This window comes from Natator depressus, chromosome 10, assembly GCF_965152275.1.
Source record: "Natator depressus isolate rNatDep1 chromosome 10, rNatDep2.hap1, whole genome shotgun sequence".
In the NCBI taxonomy this organism is placed as follows: domain Eukaryota; kingdom Metazoa; phylum Chordata; order Testudines; family Cheloniidae; genus Natator; species Natator depressus.
The window spans coordinates 44,026,977-44,047,719 of NC_134243.1; the positions used below are offsets into that span (position 1 = coordinate 44,026,977).

The window sequence follows — 20,743 nt, forward strand, 5'->3', positions numbered from 1 at the left end:
TGAAAGTGCTCTTATGCATGCGAAAGTTTCGCAGCCACTGGGAATCATCCCAGACCTGCAACACTATGCGGTCCCACCAGTCTGTGCTTGTTTCCTGAGCCCAGAATCGGCATTCCACAGCATGAACCTGCCCCATTAGCACCATGATGCATGCATTGGCAGGGCCCATGCTTTCAGAGAAATCTGTGTCCATGTCCTGATCACTCACGTGACCGCGCTGACGTCGCCTCCTCACCCATGGAGGCCAGGTTCTGGTGCTGCATATACTGCTGCATAATGCGTGTGGTGTTTAATGTGCTCCTAATTGCCAAAGTGAGCTGAGCGGCCCCCATGCTTGCCTTGGTATGGCGTCCGCACAGAAAAGAGGCGCGGAACGATTGTCTGCCATTGCTCTGACAGAGGGAGGGGCGACTGATGACATGGCTTACAGGGAATTAAAATCAACAAAGGGGGTGGCTTTACATCATTGAGTATTTCAGGCAGGACTTCACGGAGGGTTCCAATAAGAAATGGTGCACCTAAGTAATTGTTCTTATTGGAACAAGCAGGTTGGTCTGGCCTCTGATTGATACATGGCTAGATTTACCTCGCTGCACCTTCTCTGTGAGTGACTGCAGTGTGACCTAGAGGAATGAGTCCCCTAGACGGGGGAAGGAGGGGAAGAAAATGGGTACAAAACAAATCTGGTCTATTTCTTGTTTTGATCCACTCCATCTATCTTTTAGATCTTTGGCTGGCAGCAGACGGTGCAGAAGGACTGCAAGCCATCCACATCTCTTGCCTGCCCGGCAGAAGATGGTACAATAGGACTGCTAGCAATCCGTATCGCCTGCCTGCTCACCATAAGATGGTTCAATAGGACTGACTGCAAGACTAAAGAGAATGACCTGGTCAAGTCACTTCTAATGTAGTCCCTGCACCCATGTCTGCCCAGGCGCTCCTGGTTGACGTGGCCAGGAGCACCTCTGACATGACGATGACGGCTACCAGTCCCATTGTACCATCTGCTGCCACAAGGCAATGGGTTGCTGCTGCTGTGTAGCAATACAGTACCATGTCTGCCAGCACCCAGGAGACATATGGTGATGGTTACCTGAGCGGGCTCCATGCTTGCCGTGGTATGGCGTCTGCACAGGTAACTCAAGAAAAAAGGCACGAAACAATTGTCTGCTGCTGCTTTCACAGAGGGAGGGAGGGAACGGGGGCCTGACGATATGTACCCAGAACCACCCGCGACAATGTTTTAGCCCCATCAGGCATTGGGATCTCAACCCAGAATTCCAATGGGCAGCGGAGACTGCAGGAACTGTGGGATAGCTACCCACAGTGCAACACTCCGGAAGTCGACGCTTGCCTCGGTACTGTGGAAGCACTCCGCCGAGTTAATGCACTTAGAGCATTTTCTGTGGGGACACACACACTCGAATATATAAAACCGATTTCTAAAAAAACGACTTCTATAAATTCGACCTAATTTCGTAGTGTAGACATACCCGTAGTGAAACATCAACCAGGATTTTCTGTAATTCAGGGGCTCCTGACGCCACACCTCATCACTCCCTCTTCCATCAAGGAAAAGAGGTGATTTTCAGAAAAAGAAAAGAAAGGTCCATAGAGTCCATCTAGAACATTCATTAACATGTCTACCTCAAGACAGACATTGGAGCTCACAGAAAAGTAGATTTTAAAAATTACATTTTAATGGTTGAAATGGTCTCTAGATTTTAAAAAACAGCCAGTGGAAATGAGCCATGCCAGGGTGTGCATTGCTATACTGCTGCACTTTGCAGGGGTTAAAGGCACTTTACCTACATCTACATGCCTATTCTATTCTATCCAGGTTCATATAGCAACCTCACCACCACAGAAACTGAGTGCCATCCAGCAGTTCATTAAATGGCACGACTAACATCTCACGTTTGGTATCAACCTCTTCCCAGGTGAAGAACTGTGTGTTTAGTGAAGTGTTTTTAATGAACATGCTGCTCTGCATTTATATCAGAAGGCCGGTCAAAGAAGTGCACCTTATGCTTGGAGTGAAAGCTGGCGAGGTTTGTGATGGTCCTTTGTTCCTGTGAGTTCATTCCACATTTGTGACTCAACACATTCATGAATATCCTAGGAATGTGCACCTTGCTGTGGCTAATTGCCAAAGTGGTCAATTGATGTGGCCAATAGTGTAAGTGGTCAATTTATCTACTCCAAGACTGAAGTAGCAGGGGGAGCTATAGGACATAACAGATAGAGCTGTGCTGTTGGTCAGACCCAACACGCATGAGCAGAGCTGTCTCTTTCAAGAACTCTGAAGTTCATAATAGATACGTTGCTATTTGTGATTATATAAACTGCTTCAAAGCTGTAGCGATGGAAGCCATCTAAATCTAAGCAAATGTGTCCAATTTAAACCAAATGTTAAAGAAAGCTAGAAACAGAAGAAGAGCATTTTTAGATTTTGATTAACTTTTCACCCAGATTGAGAGCAGGTATATTGAACAAACAAAACTAAAAATGCAAATGTATCAAATTAGCAAGCTTTAATTTGGTGGGAGAATGAAGGACTGTAGGGGTTACTTCAAGTAAGTAGAAGATATGAGCAATGCGATTGAAATCCAGTTCCCTGCCTCCTCACCCCACCATGCTCCCTCAGAACATTACTCTACTCAAGCTGTTGAAGGTGAGCCTTATCCTGGCTAGAGGAGGAGCACAGCCACACAGGCTGAATGTCCTTGTTCAAACTGGGTGAGAGTCTGAATATTAGGCAGTTACACACAGGAAAAAAGGAGCCAAGTTTTCTTGAGCAAACTTGTCCACCCTTCAACTAGGAAACCCTGAACCTTGCTGAGAACTAAACAGAGTCTGCAAAAGGAAGCAGAACAGAGAGTTAATCAGGCTTCTGTTTTCAAAGCTACAGCATCTGCCTTTTAAAAACATTCAGCACAATTAGGTCTGTGCTGGCTTGTTTTAATTTCCACCTAGCAATAGTCGCTAACAACGGCACCTTCCTAGTCAGAGGTTCACCCTTCTCTCTCTCTCGTAGCAGTAGGAGATATATGCTCCTATTAGTTTCCTGATTTAGGATAACAGGGGAAGGGAATCTCCTTTAGAACAGGGGTTCTCAACCTTATTCTTTCAGGGCCCCCGCAACATGATATAAAAACTCCACAGCCCACCTGTGCCACAACTGGTTTTCTGCATATAAAAGCCAGGGCCAGTGTTAGGGGGTAGCAAGCAGGGCAGTTGCCTGGGGCCCCACATGAAGCTAAGTTGATCAGGCTTTGGCTTCAGCCCCAGGTGGTGGGCCTCAGGGCCCTGGGCTTCAGCCCCATGTAGGGTGGGGCTTTGGCTTTCTGCCTTGGGCCCCAGCAAGTCTAATGCTGGACCCACTTGGAGGACCCCCAAAACCTGCTTACAGCCCCCCCCAGGGGGCCCTGGACCCCTGGTTGAGAACCACTGCTTTAAAATACCTTAGCAAAGCATTGAGTGACACACTGCACCTCCCTCAGATCATACAAAGTCAACAAATCCAGATCTTAAGTCTTATTTTTACCAGGAAGGTCTCTTCAGGACCTCCCTTTGATTAAATCCCTTCCCCCACTTTCTCGGGTCAGGCTGGACTCTCACTTGCTTCAGGAGTACCATTCCGATATACATAAAACTACTACTACAGATGCACTTTCCTTGAAATGTATTTCACTGCTATAAATCAAAGACAAAGTTAGAAACAGTACTGTTAGAATCACTTAGGCCTCTAGATTCAAGAAGTGGAGAGAAAATAGACATGCCAGAGAGCTGCTCCTTATAATGGAGTTGCGTGGACCTAAATAGGTAGCTGAAATAGTAGCTTACGTTAAGGGAAACACACTCCTGCCTCAGAGCTTAGAATCTTCTTACTTTCAGAAGAAACTCTTTAGAAGAGGCCATTAGGACCAGACCATTGGGTTATGGCTATGCAGCACAGTGCACCTTGAACCAGTTTAGGAGTGGCCTTGATTCTCACTACCTGAGCTCATGAGGTACATTGCAGAGATGATACACATGGAATTGGAGGAAGAGTTCCTAACAACTCTGACCATCCCCTTGCCACCTACCGATTCACAGAGCAACCCAGCTTTGCTGGAGAATAAGCATATTGACTGTAGCTGTTTAAATGGAAAAACTGCAGAGAGAACAGGACCTACGACATGCTGCCTGGTTTTGGTGCCTATGGTTGGTAAAAGACTCACTTGCATGCCGGGGAGTAAAAATAAAACAATCACTCTTGGAGTTCAGGAGGGTTCACTCTACCCAAACACACATGCCCCTAGAAGTTTCTTTAAGTGACTTTTTGCGAAGAAGTGGTTTGATCAGCATTTAAAGAGGATCATCTCTTGGAGGAGGAACTGTTATGTTTGTACAAGACGAATTCCAGAGCAAGAAATTACCGCTTAACTATTTTCCAGTCAAATACTTGGATGGCGACACCTCAACACCTTGAGAGATGGGCTGTTCATTCTCAGCATTATGCAGGAATTAGGGACACTGCTGTGCCATATACTAGCAGGGTTTATTTAGGGGGGAAATAAAAAGAACAAGGAATAAGTAATCTTCGAGTGTCATTATTAGGACATGAAAGATGTGTTATGAACTAGAAATATATGCACTAATATGCCTGAAAGCTAAACCAGGAATGTCTTCCAGGCAGTGAAAAGTAAACAGGAGATACTTTGTGTATGCACACAGTGTCAAAGTCTGTTGGCAGGAGCAGGCAGTCAGAAGCTGCCACCCAGATTAACTCAGCATGAAGGGACTACAGTGTATTTATTAACTAACATTTTAAAGCAGGTTACTATGGAACCCCTGTTACACAGCAATTTGCACCAATAAGCATGCATAAAAATAAACGTTCACATGCAACTATTTTAAAAATCCAGCTGCCAAAAAGCAACACTTCTCAGGAGGGAAATACGTTCCTGTTTTATGGTTAACCCACAGCTTTAGAAGTATTTCTGGTCTAAATTTGTTGTTCTTCCACTCAGAGGATAGCTGCATGAATAAGAAAAGCTGAGCCTAGACAGGTTATGGCAATAAGCATTGTTAAATCCACACCAACAACAAAACAGTTAACATGGAATAGCTGAGGACATAGTCTATGGTGTAGGGACTTTAACAAAAGCAGCATGCAGATGGAGAGAAAGGCCCAGTGAGCCGAGAACCACTCACTGTGGGAGGTATGGAGTACCAACAGCTCTAACAAGGAACTATCAGTTCCAGTGATCTGCTGAACTTCTGATATGTTCTGCATTAACATAGAAAATCCAAACTCTCAACAGCCATGAAATATGAAAAAGACATTAAGGAAAAAAATGGAGAAGGTCATAGACTGACTTTTTAATCCTTAAATTTGGAAATAGAGCCCAGCAACCTTCTAGAATAAAAAATATATATTTTTTTATATAAAAAAAAATTTTTTAAATACAAACAAGAAGAAAAATGATCCACTTGAAATTGTAGACTTCTAAATCCATACACCTAGGTCATGCACCTCCTCAATTCTATTATGATAAACAGCATTTCAGTAATTTTTCCTCACTTACAGAAAATAAAATTCAGTTCAAACTATAACCTTCCTAAATTAAGAGGAAATTTACTTGCTGGAAGTGAGGTAGGTGTCAACATAAATGGCCTCCGGACATCCCATAGGTGGACGGACGGAGGAATAAAACACTGACCTACTTTTGTGAACTGGAGTGTTTTAAGCCTTCACTTTATGCATATTAAATTTTCTTAAGAAATGAACTTCACCAGAGGTTTTTACTCCTCTTTCCCTCCACACAAACAGGGGCTGGGGGAGGCATTGTGGAAGTACGCTAAAGCAAAGACAGTGGTAAGTAACGCACCGGATTTCGAAGAGCATGTTGCTGTGACGGTCGATCCCTATGTGCGTGGCTGTCTCTTGTTATTGCAGATGCCCCAGAATCTACATGAATGGACCCCACTGGAGTAGGCTGCAAAATAAAGCACCCATTATACATAGAAACCAATGCGTTGCCTAGGTTTCACTCCCACGCTACATGCATAAGCTCTACTACTAGGTTAGCTGAAATTCAGTGTGGAAGACCCAGGAAAATATAGGCCTAGAATAGTTTGAACAGCCAAAGAGAATCACAGCAGATGCTGTAAAATCTCTATGAGACTCAAAGGCTTGCTGGACATTTACAAACACTAACATCTAATGGTAAACTGAAACACAATACTGTTATATATTATGACAAAGCTCTGTCCTTGCCTCCGTGGGTCCCGCGTTTCCTGGCGGATTTCGCTAACCTCAAAGGCTCACTGTGACCCTCCACATAACCCTTCTTTCTCTAGAGACAAGGGTCACAGTCTACTGAGCCATTTTCATCATAAGCCAGCAAGGGAGGTGAGGAGAAGTTATCCTTCCTTGCACAGTCTCTGTTGTCTCCCAGTCTCAGTGATTAATCAGGGGGCAAAGGTGGGGGGTGGGGTGGGGGGGAGCCCAGGCCCACTCTCTACTCCGGGCTCCAGCCCAGGAACCCTAATAGTATCAGCTATGGTAGCTGACCTTTTAGAGACATGACATGTACAATTCCCTGGACTACTTCCCCCACAGCAGCCCTCCCTTCCTCAAGCTCCACTTCACCCTTACCTCAGGGCCTCCTTCCTTGTGCCTGATATGGTGTGTACTACTCAGCCTCTCCAACAGCGCAGCTTCCTCCCACAGCTCCTGACATGCACACTCTCCTGACTGACTGGGAGGCTTTTAACTAGTTTCAGCCAGCCCCTGATTGGCTTCAGGTGTCCCAATCAACCTAGCATTCTTCCTGCTTTCTGGAAAGTTCTTAATTGGCCCCAGGTGTCTTAATTGACCTGGAGCAGCTTCCATTTCGTTTAGCCTGGAGTTAATATATCTATCTCCCACTACTTTTCTATAGCCATCTGGCCTTGCCCCTTCAGATATTGCCCCCCCCTGCTCAACACCATAGAGTTGGGCAACTTGGGACACCAGGCAGTATGCTCGTGACAGCCCATCAGCGTTGCCGTGGTGGCATCCAGCCCTGTGCCGTGTGCGGAACTGGAATGGTTGGAGGGATAAGAACCACCCTTGCATTCTTTTCCTTATTCCGCTGCATCCACTGGAGGGGTGCATGGTCTGTCACAAGAGTAAATCGCTGGCCTAAGAGGTAATAACACAGTGTCTCCATAGCCCATTTGACAGCAAGGCATTCTCTCTCGACTACTGCGTATTTCTGTTCTCTTGGGAGAAGCTTTCTGCTTAGGTAGAGGACCGGGTGTTCCTCTTCTCCCATCATTTGCGACAGAACTGCTCCCAACCCCACTTCGGAAGCGTCTGTTTGTAAAATAAATTCCCTGTTAAAGTCCGGGGCTATGAGTATGGGGTCATTACAGAGGGCCGTCCGAAGGTCTGTAAGTGCCCCCTCTGCTGCGTCGGTCCACTTTACCATGTCTGGACCTCGGGCCTTCACCAGGTCTGTTAGGGGACTTGCCCTAGTGGCGAAGTGGGGAATAAACCATCGGTAGTAGCCTACCACACTTAGGAACGCATGGACCTGCTTCTTTCGGGTCGGCTGGGGCCAGTTTTGAATTGCCTCTAGCTTATTCGTTTGGGGCTTCACTATGCCCCATCCCACAATATATCCCAGATACCTAGCCTCTGCTAGCCCTATGGAGCATTTAGCAGGATTAGCAGTGAGGCCAGCCCTCCTTAAGGTACGCAGTATTGCCTCAACTTTCTCCAAGTGGGTTCCCCAGTCTGGTGTATAGATGATGACTTCATCTAGGTATGCAGCTGCATAACTAGTATGGGGGCGCAGCAGCTTATCCATGAGGTGCTGGAATGTGGCTGGGGCCCCAGGTAGCCCAAAAGGGAGGACGGTGTACTGGAATAGCCCATCTGGGGTGGAGAATGTTGTCTTTTCTTTAGCTTCTTTGGTCAGAGGAATCTGCCAGTACCCTTTTGTCAGATCCAGCGTAGTCAAGAATCGGGCACTATCCAGTCGGTCAACCAGTTCGTAGAAGTGTGGTATGGGGTATGCATCAAACTGGGATATTTCACTCAGTCGGCGAAAATCATTACAGAATCTCATGGTACCGTCAGGTTTAGGCACTAGAACAATTGGACTGGACCACTGACTAAGATTTTTCAATAACCCCTAATTCTAACATTTTCTTCACTTTGGCCTTGATTTCTTCTCTTTTGGCTGCTGGGATTCGGTAGGGTCTCAATGTTACCTTGGGTCCGGGGATCGTGTGGATATGGGGATAGGTCTCAGTCGTCCACCCTGGTTTTGTAGAGAACACATCTCTGTTGTGATTAATCATGTCGGCTGCCTCGATCTTTTGAATCGGCGTCAAGTCGGATGATATCCTCACTTGCTCGTGTAAATTATCCTCCTGGGGAAGGGTCTCCTGCATGACTCAGCATGCCTCTCGATCGTGCCAAGGTTTCAGAAGATTTATGTGGTAAATTTGCTCCGATTTCCGGTGGCCTGGCTGCCACACCTTGTAGTTCACCTCTCCCATGGCTTCGATTATTTTGTAGGGTCCCTGCCACTGGGCCAACAGTTTACTTTCTGCTGTGGGTACCAGTACGATCACCCGATCCCCTGGTTGGAACCGTCGAAGCTTTGCTTGGTGGTTATAATGGGTTAGTTGGGTCTCCTGTGCTCTCTCCAAGTGCTCCCGTACAATGGGCGTAACTTGGGCTATCCAATCTCTCATCTGCAGTACATGCTGAACTATGTTCCTTCTGGGATTTGGCTCCTCTTCCCAGGCTTCTCTGGCTATATCCAATATGCTCCGAGGGTGGCGCCCATATAGTAGTTCGAATGGAGAGAAACCCATGGAGGCTTGAGGAACCTCCCGGATGGTGAACATGAGGTAAGGCAATAGGGTATCCCAATCTTTCCCATCCCGGCTCACCACTTTCCTGATCATGGCCTTGAGGGTCCTATTGAACCTTTCCACAAGGCCATCTGTTTGCGGGTGGTATACAGATGTCCGTAGGGCTTGTACATGGAGCAATGAACAGAGATCTTTCATCAACTTGGACATGAAAGGTGTCCCTTGATCAGTCAATATCTCCTTGAGTAGCCCAAGCCGGGCAAAGATCTGTACTAGCTCCTTAGCTATTGTCTTGGAAGCTGTGTTGCCCAGGGGAACAGCTTCCGGGTACCGGGTTGCATAGTCCAGTACAACAAGCACACGATGGTGGCCCCGAGCTGTCTTCTCTAGGGGCCCTACCAGATCCATGGCTATCCGTTCGAAAGGAACCTCTATTATTTGAAGAGGCATCAAAGGAGCCCGCAAGTGCGACCAAGGGCTATGTAACTGACACTCCGGACAAGGAGGCGCAGTATCGCTGGACATCTTCATGTACTCCTGGCCAGAAGAACCTCCACAGGATCTGTGCCTGGGTTTTCTGTACCCCTAGGTGTCCTCCAAACAGGTGACTGTGGGCGAGACTCAATATGGCTTTTTGATGTTTTCGTGGCACCAGAAGTAGTTGTATCACTTGCTCCTGCATTTGCACCACGCGGTACAGGAGATCTTTCTTCACTATAAAGTAAGGTCCGGGACCCCGGACCTTCCCATCCACGGGTATCCCATCGATCTCGGCCACCTCTTTCCTGGCGTTATCATATCTGTGGTCCTCCACCTGGTCCCGCCCAAAAGTCTCTCTCCCGGGACTAACCTGCCCAAGCTCCCAGGGCCGGCTTCTGCTTCTTCCAACGGCTCGCCGCCATCATGGCTGGGGGCAGCTTCTGGCTCACCTTCTGTGGTGGAAGTTTCTCTGTTGGCTGCTCATGTCCTTCTGCCTACTAGGGAGGTCTTCTGGCCCTGGGTCAGGATCCGGGTTCCCAAGGCCTTCGCAGCCTTCCTCTCTTTTTTTGTCTTCCAGGTCTTCCGGGGGGGCTGAGAACAGATCCTGAGAAATCTCAGCGAACACTGGGGGTTGACATTCCCCTGGTAATGAGTCGCTGTCCTCAGGGTCCCCATCTCCCTCCAGCCTCTCCGGGGGGAGTAAAATTATCAAACCCTGGATAGTCCCTCCCAATAACTACAGGATATGGAAGTTTAGGAACTATGCCCACGGTCACCTCAATGGGGTTTCCCTGAACCTCTATCTCCACTGGGATGGTGGGGTAATGGCTCACGGCCCCATGCACGCACGTCACTGCTATGCGTTTGGCTAGTAGCAGCTGACTATTTTTTACCAGTTTACCCGATATGAGGGTGATAGCACTCCCAGAGTCCACAAGCGCTGTAGTCTCTGCTCCATTTATCCTCACTGGCCTGGTGTAATTATGCGGGGCTAATGCGACCCTGGTGAGGTGGATAAGGGAGCTTGGGACCTCCCAATCCCCCAAGTTACATTGCATAGGCTCCTCGGTGCTGGGACACTGTGCTGCTATGTGTCCCCACTCCCCACATACATAACATCTATAATTGCTTTTAATCACTCCCCTATCCTGGGGGTCAGGGGGTTTAGTCCCAGGGTTCCCCCCACTCAGGCCAATCCCTTCCTTCTAGGGTCCCTGCTGGTATTGGCCCCCCCCCACCTTCTTCCACCTAGGACTCCCTAGGGGTTTGGCTGCCCAACCTTCCAGGGTTGGGGTCAGGTGCTTGCTTCGAAAGGGGCCTTCCTTCGGTAGTCGGGTCAGTTCCCTGGCTGTCATCCGTCTTTCTACCAGTGTGACCATCTTGTCGTACGTGGACGGATCGTTCTGGCCTACCCATTTGCGGAGATCTGGCGGCAGTCCCCGCATGTAATGGTCAATGACCAGGGTCTCCAAAATCTCCTCCGGCCTGCACACCTTGGGCTGTAACCACTTCCGTGCGAGGTGTATGAGGTCGAATAGCTGGGACCTCGGGAGTTTGTTCTCCTGGTATTTCCACTCATGGAACCTCTGGGCCCTTACCGCTGCCGTTACCCCTGATCGTGCTAGGATGTCTGCCTTCAGACGGGTATAGTCAGTGGCATCCGTGGCAGGCAAGTCAAAGTAGGCCTTCTGGGCCTTTCCACACAAAAAAGGGGCGAGAATGCTGGCCCACTGCTCCTGGGGCCATGCCTCACGCTGAGCAGTCCTTCTGAATGAGAGGAGATATGCCTCTATGTCATCTCCTGACGTCATCTTTGGCAGACAACCAGTGGCCCTCAGGGTTCGCGTCCCATCGGGCCTGGGTGGTGAGGATCTTCAGCTGGTCCACCACCCCTCTCAAGAGGGCATGATTTTGGGTTGCCTGGCTCATCAATAATTGATTGGTTTCATGCTGTAGCCGCATAGACTCCTGTTGTGCCATTGCCTGAACCCAGGTGGCCTCCTGCTGGGCTGCCGTGGCTTGTACCAGAGCTCTTACCACCTCCTCCATTGTGGTACAAAACAAACAAACAAAAACCAAAAAAAAAAAAAAAAATCCAAAACCCCAGTGCACTTTTTTCTTTTTTTTAAACCTCTTTCTTCCGCCAAGCTGTGAACAAAATCCCACTTCTGACACCAGTTGTGACAAAACTCTGTCCTTGCCTCTGTGGGTCCCGTGTTTCCTGGCGGATTTCGCTAGCCTCAGAGGCTCACTGTGACCCTCCACATAACCCTTCTTTCTCTAGAGACAAGGGTCACAGTCTACTGAGCCATTTTCATCATAAGCCAGCAAGGGAGGTGAGGAGAAGTTATCCTTCCTTGCACAGTCTCTGTTGTCTCCCAGTCTCAGTGATTAATCAGAGGGCAAAGGTGGGGGGTGGGGGGGAGAGCCCAGGCCCATCCTCTACTCCGGGCTCCAGCCCAGGGACCCTAATAGTATCAGCTATGGTAGCTGACCTTTTAGAGACATGACATGTACAATTCCTGGACTACTTCCCCCACAGCAGCCCTCCCTTCCTCAAGCTCCACTTCACCCTTACCTCAGGGCCTCCTTCCTTGTGCCTGATATGGTGTGTACTACTCAGCCTCTCCAACAGCGCAACTTCCTTCCACAGCTCCTGACATGCTCACCCTCCTGACTGACTGGGAGGCTTTTAACTAGTTTCAGCCAGCCCCTGATTGGCTTCAGGTGTCCCAATCAACCTAGCATTCTCCCTGCTTTCTGGAAAGTTCTTAATTGGCCCCAGGTGTCTTAATTGACCCGGAGCAGCTTCCATTTCACTTAACCTGGTACCAGGGATTTGTTTAGCCTGGAGCTAATATATCTATCTCCCACTACTTTTCTATAGCCATCTGGCCTTGCCCCATCACAATATATTTATAAAGGTACCCAACTCCATGGTATCTGAGCACACTTTAGTGTGCTTTAAATTGAGTTAATTACAATTGCAAATAAGGATAGTTTTATGCATAGTGTTTTCCTCCTCATCTCATGTCTTCTTACTTTTAGGAACAGGATGTGTTAATTAAGGCTTCATCTGCTCAGTTCCCAACTAAATCATAATCTCAGCTTGTAACTTCATGATCTCCATAGCAACCAATGGTGAATTGTTAAAGGAGTGATAGGAAACTTGCCTTAAAATGGGCTTTTTGCCCATTGCCTCTGAAATTAAACATTAGTGAAGAGAAATGAGATTTACAAGAATGACTTCCTTTTAAAAGATAATGTTACTGTGCAAAATAAGCAAGCATAGGAAATGTTGTATATAATGACTGAGTATTCATGTAAAAACCACAAAAGCACTGTGGCCCACAAACATAGTAAGTGACTGTCCTTTGCATGAGCAACCAGCAGAATGGATTCTACATAGATATGTTTTATGAGAGTTCTTCAAGAGGCATCAGTGGGCCTCTTGGCAAAGCTTTTTCTGCATACAGATGGTCCCAAAATTTCTAAGCAACATGTCAGGAATGTAGTTAGCATGTTCTGTTTGGTGGTGACAGACCATGGAACTAATCTTCTGCTGCAAGCTGATGAACAAGGGAACAATGACAGCATGCTTAGAAAAGGAGAGGGTGGAAGTTAAGGAGTTAGCAGACTCCAGAACGTGAGCATTCTGCATTTCCCCTTTTCCCTATGGCCCTCACCATGAATAGAAGAGCAATCTAAAAACACACTGGTATTGGGATTTGCCCTCTTTTAGAATCCCCAGACCATTGTAAGGGAGAGGTTATTTCTCATGACAAAACAAAACTCGATGAAAGTGTCCACATGCAGGAGGTTCTGCGTCTAAAAACCATGACTTCTAATCATTCTGTAATGGGCAGCAGTCTCCAGCCTGTTAAGTGTTGGAACACTACAAAAAGCTGCAGTTTAATTATTGCTGACTCCCTTGGGCAGATGTGGCTCATTATGAGTCCATCCTGCATGTAACAGACTTGGGTGCTATGTTCTGAAACAGAAAGGTCCTGAGGGATGGAACCTTAGGAGCATCCAAGCTTGACTGAGAAGGGTAATACTTCATTTAAAAACAAATTTGCCAAACAATCTAGTAATGATTTTTGTGATCTTGTGTATGAAGCGAGAAGAAGTGTCGCTGCAGCAAAATACTCTGTAGCTAATGTTAATATGCACATGAATGTGTTAAAATTTGCCAGCTGTTCTTGTGGTATGACCTGCAACTGCCATATGGGACACTCAGGTTGGATTGCCTCATTATAGCATGCTCAGTGAGGAAGAGGGAGAGCCTTATGATCTATGCAGGCATTGCACAGCAGTGTGATGGGCTTTGAAGAGAACCCCCATTGTTCTAAACCAGAAAGTGAGAGGGGGAGGAGTAAAACCAGAGGCAAATACGGAAGGGTGTTTAAGGTTCCATCAGGGATGCAGAAGATCTCCTGTGCTAATTTCCATCAGGAGAAAGATAGACACATTCTCCTGATTGACAGGGAGAGTGAACCATTATGATTTCTGAAGAAAAGCCATCCCAGCACTCAGTTTTCCATTCCCCAACTGCAACACATCATCACTTCACTAGAATATTTGTCCTAGCTGCTTGGGGAGTCATTACCATTTTAGGTTTCAGAGTAACAGCCGTGTTAGTCTGTATTCGCAAAAAGAAAAGGAGGACTTGTGGCACCTTAGAGACTAACCAATTTATTTGAGCATGAGCTTTTGTGAGCTACAGCTCACTTCATCGGATGCATACTGTGGAAACTGCAGAAGACATTATATACACAGAGACCATGAAACAATACCTCCTCCCACCCCACTCTCCTGCTGGTAATAGCTTATCTAAAGTGATCATCAAGTTGGGCCATTTCCAGCACAAATCCAGGTTCTCTCACCCTCCTCCCCCCCCCCCCCCCCCGAACTGGACAGTCTCTACGTAAAAGAATAAATGGACACAAATCAGATGTCAAGAATTATAACATTCATAAACCAGTCGGAGAACACTTCAATCTCTCTGGTCACGCAATCAGAGACATGAAGGTTGCTATCTTACAACAAAAAACTTCAAATCCAGAGTCCAGCGAGAAACTGCTGAATTGGAATTCATTTGCAAATTGGATACTATTAATTTAGGCTTAAATAGAGACTGGGAGTGGCTAAGTCATTATGCAAGGTAGCCTATTTCCCCTTGTTTTTTCCAACCCCCCCCCAGCCTTCTGGTTAAACTTGGATTTATGCTGGAGGTGGCCCACCTTGATTGTCATGCACATTGTGGGGAGAGTGGTCAGTTTGGATGAGCTATTGCCAGCAGGAGAGTGAGTTTGTGTGTGTGTGCGCGCGGGGGGGGGGGTGGTGAGAAAACCTGGATTTGTGCTGGAAATGGCCCACCTTGATTTTCATGCACGTTGTAAGGAGAGTGGTCACTTTGGATAGGCTATTACCAGCAGGAGAGTGAATTTGTGTGTGTGTGGGGTTTTTTTTTTTGGGGGGGGGGGGGCGAGAGAGCCTGGATTTGTGCTGGGGGTGGCCCACCTTGATTTTCATGCACGTTGTAAGGAGAGAGTGGTCACTTTGGATAGGCTATTACCAGCAGGAGAGTGAGTTTGTGTGTGTATGGGGGTGGGGGGGGGTGAGAAAACCTGTATTTGTGCTGGAAATGGCCCACCTTGATTTTCATGCACATTGTAAGGAGAGTGGTCACTTTGGATAGGCTATTACCAGCAGGAGAGTGAGTTTGTGTGTGTGGCTTTTGGAGGGGGGTGAGGGGGTGAGAGAACCTAGATTTCTGCAGGAAATGGCCCACCTTGATTATCATACACATTGTGAAGAGAGTGGTCACTTTGGATGGGCTATTACCAGCAAGAGAGTGAGTTTGTCTGTGGGGGGGCGGAGGGTGAGAAAACCTGGATTTGTGCTGGAAATGGCCCATCTTGATGATCACTTTAGATAAGCTATTACCAGCAGGAGAGTGGGGTGGGAGGAGGTATTGGTTCATGGTGTCTGTGTATATAATAATGTCTTCTGCAATTTCCACAGTATGCATCCGATGAAGTGAGCTGTAGCTCATGAAAGCTCATGCTCAAATAAATTGGTTAGTCTCTAAGGTGCCACAAGTACTCCTTTTCTTTTTGCGAATACAGACTAACACGGCTGTTACTCTGATGCTTATCCAAGGTGACCACTCTCCCTACAGTGTGCATGGTGGTCGGGGTGGGCCATTTCCGGCACGGGTCCGGGTTTTCTCACCCCCCCCACACACACAAACTCACTCTCCTGCTGGTTGTGTGTGGGGGGGGGCGGGGGGGGGGGCGGCGGAGGGTGAGAAAACCTGGATTTGTGCTGGAAATGGCCCAACTTGATGATCTCTTTAGATAAGCTATTACCAGCAGGAGAGTGGGGTGGGAGGAGGTATTGTTTCATGGTCTCTGTGTATATAATGTCTTCTGCAGTTTCCACAGTATGCATCCGATGAAGTGAGCTGTAGCTCACGAAAGCTCATGCTCAAATAAATTGGTTAGTCTCTAAGGTGCCACAAGTACTCCTTTTCTTATTACCATTTTACAAAGCCTTATCAGTGCAAAGCTGGTGAAGAGACCATCCTACCTAGAGGCTGCAATTGGTTTTCGAGGCTATGAAAGGAAATTCTTATGTGCCCACACAGCTGGAAAAGCAACCATGAGGAACTAGGAGACTTATTTCTGGAAGGAGGGTGCTTGTTTTGCAAACAAAACTTACCAGTGGCCTGCCAACCCAGTCATAGGCATAATCAAAGGTGTAGCCTTTTTTTTCAAATAGCTCTGTAAAGATAGTTCGTAAGTAATCGTAGTCTGGTCTCTCAAAGAAGTCTAATCGCCTGACATAACGAAGATATGTGGCCATCTCCTCTGTTGGAAAAAGGCAAGGACAAAAGGAAAAAAAAAAAAAGGAGTATCAATATCTCTGCCCAGACTAAAAGACCTAGAGCAGCACACACAGTAAAGTCACCTGCTGTTCACGCCATGTCTCTGTACAGATTACAAGCCCCTCCAGCATGAGAGGAATACAACTGGTGGGATCTAGTCTTTGCAATACCCTGAGAAGCCAGCTGGAGGCTATTGGGCAAACTTGGCCTTCCAGTCTTTAGCAGTGATGAAAGTGATCTTGTAAGAGGAGGTGCATCTTTAAAAGCAGAGCTGATACTTAGGGGGAGTTTGAATAGAAGTGGGTAAAGTATACCGTGGCAGAGCTCCGACCTTGTCTCAGTGGGTCCCACACTTTCTGGCAGATTACGCTAGCCTCAGAGGCTCACCATAACCCTCTACGTAGCCCTTCTCCCTCTAGAGGCAAGGGTCACAGCCTATTGAGCCATTTTCATCATAAGCCAGCAAGGAAGTTGGTGAGAGAACTCCCACAGTCTCTGTTGTCCCTACAGGCTTATTCCAGAACAGTTAAGCCTCCTGTCCTGACAGGGGCCTGTCTTCCCCTCCCAGGAGGTGTTTCTGTAGTGGTGAGTTGGGGGGAACCTGGGCCCGCCCTCTACTCCGGGTTCCGGCCCAGGTACCCTAATGGCAGCAGCTGTTGGCAGCCGACCTTTCACTGCCACAGTTGCTATATTTCCCTGGGCCACTTCCCCACAGCTCTCCCACAGCTCTCCCACTTCTCTCTCTCTCTCTCTCTCTCAACACCTTCTTCACCCTTACCTTAGGGCTCCCTTTCCAGTGGCTTGAGGGTGTCTTCATTACCCAGCCACACTTCCTCTCCCCTGGCTCGCCTTGGCCTGACTGGAGTGAGCCCTTTTATAGTATTAGAGAGGCCTTAATTAGAGTCAGGTGTACACATTAGCTTAACAGCCTCACCTGACTCTTTGCAGGTTAATTGGAGTCAGGTGTTCTCATTAGCCTAACGGCTTCAACTGACTCTTTTGCAGGCTAACTGGAGACCTGTGTCCAGCCTAGCCTGGAGCAGCCCCTGCTCTGGTCAGTCAGGGAACGGAAAACTGCTTACCCAGGGGCCAGTATATCTGCCTTCTACTACTCTGCTGTACCCAACTGGCCTGGGTCTATCACAATACATATTAAAAAATATGCACAAAAGCATCCCCTGCTGGAACAGGCAGGTGAAGTCTCCTTCACACAATACATAAAAGCAGTGCTAGTTTGACAGCATCAAAGGCTATGGAAGCAAGAAAACCACATCATTTTTCTGGAAATCTTCCTCCTCGTGCCCCAATCCTGAAGCTTGGGCAGTGTGTCACTTCCCCCGACTTTACGTGCCACATCACAGTCAGCATGCTTCTGACTTACAGAGCTCCCTAGAATCACTTGCCAGCACCGCTTCGTTGGCTGGAGACATATGGTAGCTGTTGAATGACAGATCAGTCTTATCCCCCCTCCTCTGTAGGCCAGGCAAAGGAAGAGACTGGGAGTGGGGTGGGAGCGAGGGAGCGGGGGGCGCGAGATCTTCAGATGGTGTAAATGGTCACAACTCCACTGACTTCAGTTTGAGCTATGACAGCTGACACAAATTAAGGATCCGACCCTGTGAATCAAACACAAGTCTCTTGCTAGGCAGTACACTGCCCTCCTGAGCCAGCCCATCTGCCACCATGTTTGATTGCTGTTCATTCCCACATCAGCATCTTCAGGAAAGCCTTTCTCCAAAACCTAGCAATATTTTCCTTTTATTTTGATTCTTTTAATGTTTGAATGAGCTGAGTTTTTTTTAATTTTAGAATCATTTGATCCTTTTCACAGCCTCATGTGATGAAACAACTGCCTTGACTACCTTGTCCAGTGCTTACCTGCTTTCCTTTTTTAAAAAAAGCTTTGATAAATAATTAATACTTTACATGCAATACAATTTTATAACACTATTTAAAGGTCAAGTTTTCTGCCTGCTCCAGACACCTGCTGCCCTCCCCTGGAGTGTAGATTTTTAATTCAAGTATGTAAGTTCTATTTTGCATATTAATTAATGCAACAATTATTTAATAAAATGTGTGTTTTTGTGATAAATGCAATTTTAAGTCTCAACAGCACAAAAACAGTATTTGTTGTGGTGGCATACAGTGACTTCAAGTAGCTGCAGGTAAGGCATGAGAGCATCCCAGGACAGTCACAATATTGCTCTTGTAGAGATGTTTGCACTATAAGGCTATGTACAGTATGTGCGTGAAGTTACTTAGGTGGCGATTTAGTCTCTATTTATATTAGCTGAATTGCAGTAGCACATTGGGGCCCGGTCTGTGACTGGGGCTCCTTTGTGTTAGGTGTTGTACAAATACATAACAAAAAGACTGTCCCTGCCCAGAACTACATGGCTATTTGAATGCACCATGAATGATATGATAACAGAAGAGCTGGGAAGCACTAAAGCAAAGGCATCAGGAATCCAAATGTCAGCATACCCTCCATGAAATCCATCCAATGTACCGTATATACTCGTTCATAAACTGAATATTTTTGGTAAAAAAGTGACATCAAAGAGCGGGGGATCGACTTATAAACGGGTCTACACCAAAATTTGATGATTTTAAACTCTATCAGATCATTGAATTGAATATCTAACACACTGTCGGTTTGTTTTCCTGGAGCGCCTGCAGGCATGGAGCCCTTCAGTTCCCGGTGGCTGCGGTTCGCTGTTCCCAGCCAATGGGAGCTGCGAGAAGTGCCACTTCCCGCAGCTCCCATTGGCTGGGAACGGCGAACCGCGGCCACAGGGAACTGAGGGGCTCCGTGCCTGTGAACGCTCCAGGTAAACAAAACGTCCCGACCCACCAGCAGCTTACCCTGATGGGCCGGGAACCAAAGTTTGCCAACCCCTGAAATATAGGGTCAGCTTATGAAAGGGTCATACAGTTTTTTTTTTTTTTTTTTTTTTTACTATTTTTACCTATCCATCCTGGGGGGTTGGCTTATAAATGAACGGGCTAATGAACGAGTATATACGGTATATTGTACGCAGAAAAATGCAATTGTTATATTATGGATAAGTTGTTCATACAACAGTCATAATGAGTAACATTAACTTGTTCCCTCTTACACATACAATATTCTGATTACTTGCCCAGTTAACTGTTGACCTAAAGCTTTTTAGCACTTTATATGTGCTGAGGAGTTAGTTACTGTGGGATTCATAACTTTTGAATTTACTGCCCTGTTCCAATTCACACTGTTAAACTGTGCCCTTCTCAGGGCAGGGGCTGTCTGTTATGTCTGCACAGTGCAGAGCTCAACGAGGCTTGGTCCTCTAGGTGCCGCCATAATACTACTGCTAACGTTGCATCAGCATGGTTTTTGCATTTAGTCACTTTACAGACAGAAAAACTGAACTGCCCCCCTTAGCAATATTAACTTTGAAATGGTGCAGATTGGCTTTGTAGTTAGGGTGACCAGACAGCAAGTGTGAAAAATCAGGACAGGAGGTGCGGGTAATAGGAGTCTATATAAGAAAAAGACCCAAAAATCGGGACTGTCCCTATAAAATCGGGACATCTGGTCACCCTATTTGTAGTTCACACTCACTGAGGTGAAAGGACGGGGGTGGGATGGGAGGGGGGTTAGGGTCCCTCTTTTGTTGCTGCTATCAGACCATATATGCTCTGCTCTGATCTGAAGCCTGGAAGACAGCAAAGGTTCCAAACCAGCAACGAGAAGCAGCAGCTCCACTTTGTCCCACAGGAGCTCTGGGGCTTTTGGAGTGAGGATGGAAGAGGGCAGAACAAGGGAGCAGCCACTCGCAAAGGCATATCTGATCTTGGGACCCAGTGGATTTCTGACCAAAATCCTGCTGGGAAGTTAGTGCTACTTAAAACAACAATAATTACCTACTGTGCCTGCTACTCCTCTTTGGGGGAGCTGGGTGGGAAGTGGCAGGGCAGGGATGGAGTGGGGGCGGGAAGAGGCAGGGCAGGGGTGGAGGCTTGGGGAAGGGGGTTTGTGATGGCGGAGGGAGGGGTGGGTTGAGCACCCCCATGGCCCGGAGGCACCGGTGGCCTGGTCAGTATCCAGCTGAGGGAACTTGCTCAAGGTTGACACCCAGGGTCTGCTAAATTGGCCACCCAGTTCTTTCACTGCTTCAAAAATATCAGAGCTCTGCGGAGAATAAACTCCATATACCCGAGGCAGTCACTTCAGAGAAGCAATTAACAAACATGACACAGACTTTTTTGGAAGATGGCCAAGTGGGGGCTGCTGTTTCCATTCCTCTTCACAGAAGAAAGAGCAACAGTGGGCACTTGAGTATTCTCCAACCACCTCAATACAAAGGACCATGTTGGCAATTAACTGCAAGTAAGGACTGAAGGACTGGAGAAGAGTGAGGGAATAGAGACTACTACTGATTGACAGTGGTAGTAGCTCCTGGTGTTTGCCATTGACAGGAGCAATGTAACAAACATCATTCAAATATGTTCTGACAGAACAAATATGTT

General features: G+C 47.1%; 1 protein-coding gene across 4 annotated transcripts in view; it reads right to left on the reverse strand.

Annotated features, from left to right (window-relative positions):
- CSNK1G1 (casein kinase 1 gamma 1) overlaps positions 1–20,743 on the reverse strand; it is a 231,767-nt gene that overhangs the window by 36,606 nt on the left and 174,418 nt on the right. For all 4 annotated transcript variants that reach the window (XM_074965941.1, XM_074965940.1, XM_074965939.1 and 1 more), the window contains exons 9-10: positions 16,069–16,217; positions 5,877–5,984 (exon numbers count right to left, since the gene is read on the reverse strand). In XM_074965941.1, coding sequence (XP_074822042.1) covers positions 5,877–5,984; positions 16,069–16,217 — 257 coding nt within the window. The remainder of the gene's footprint in view (positions 1–5,876; positions 5,985–16,068; positions 16,218–20,743) is intronic.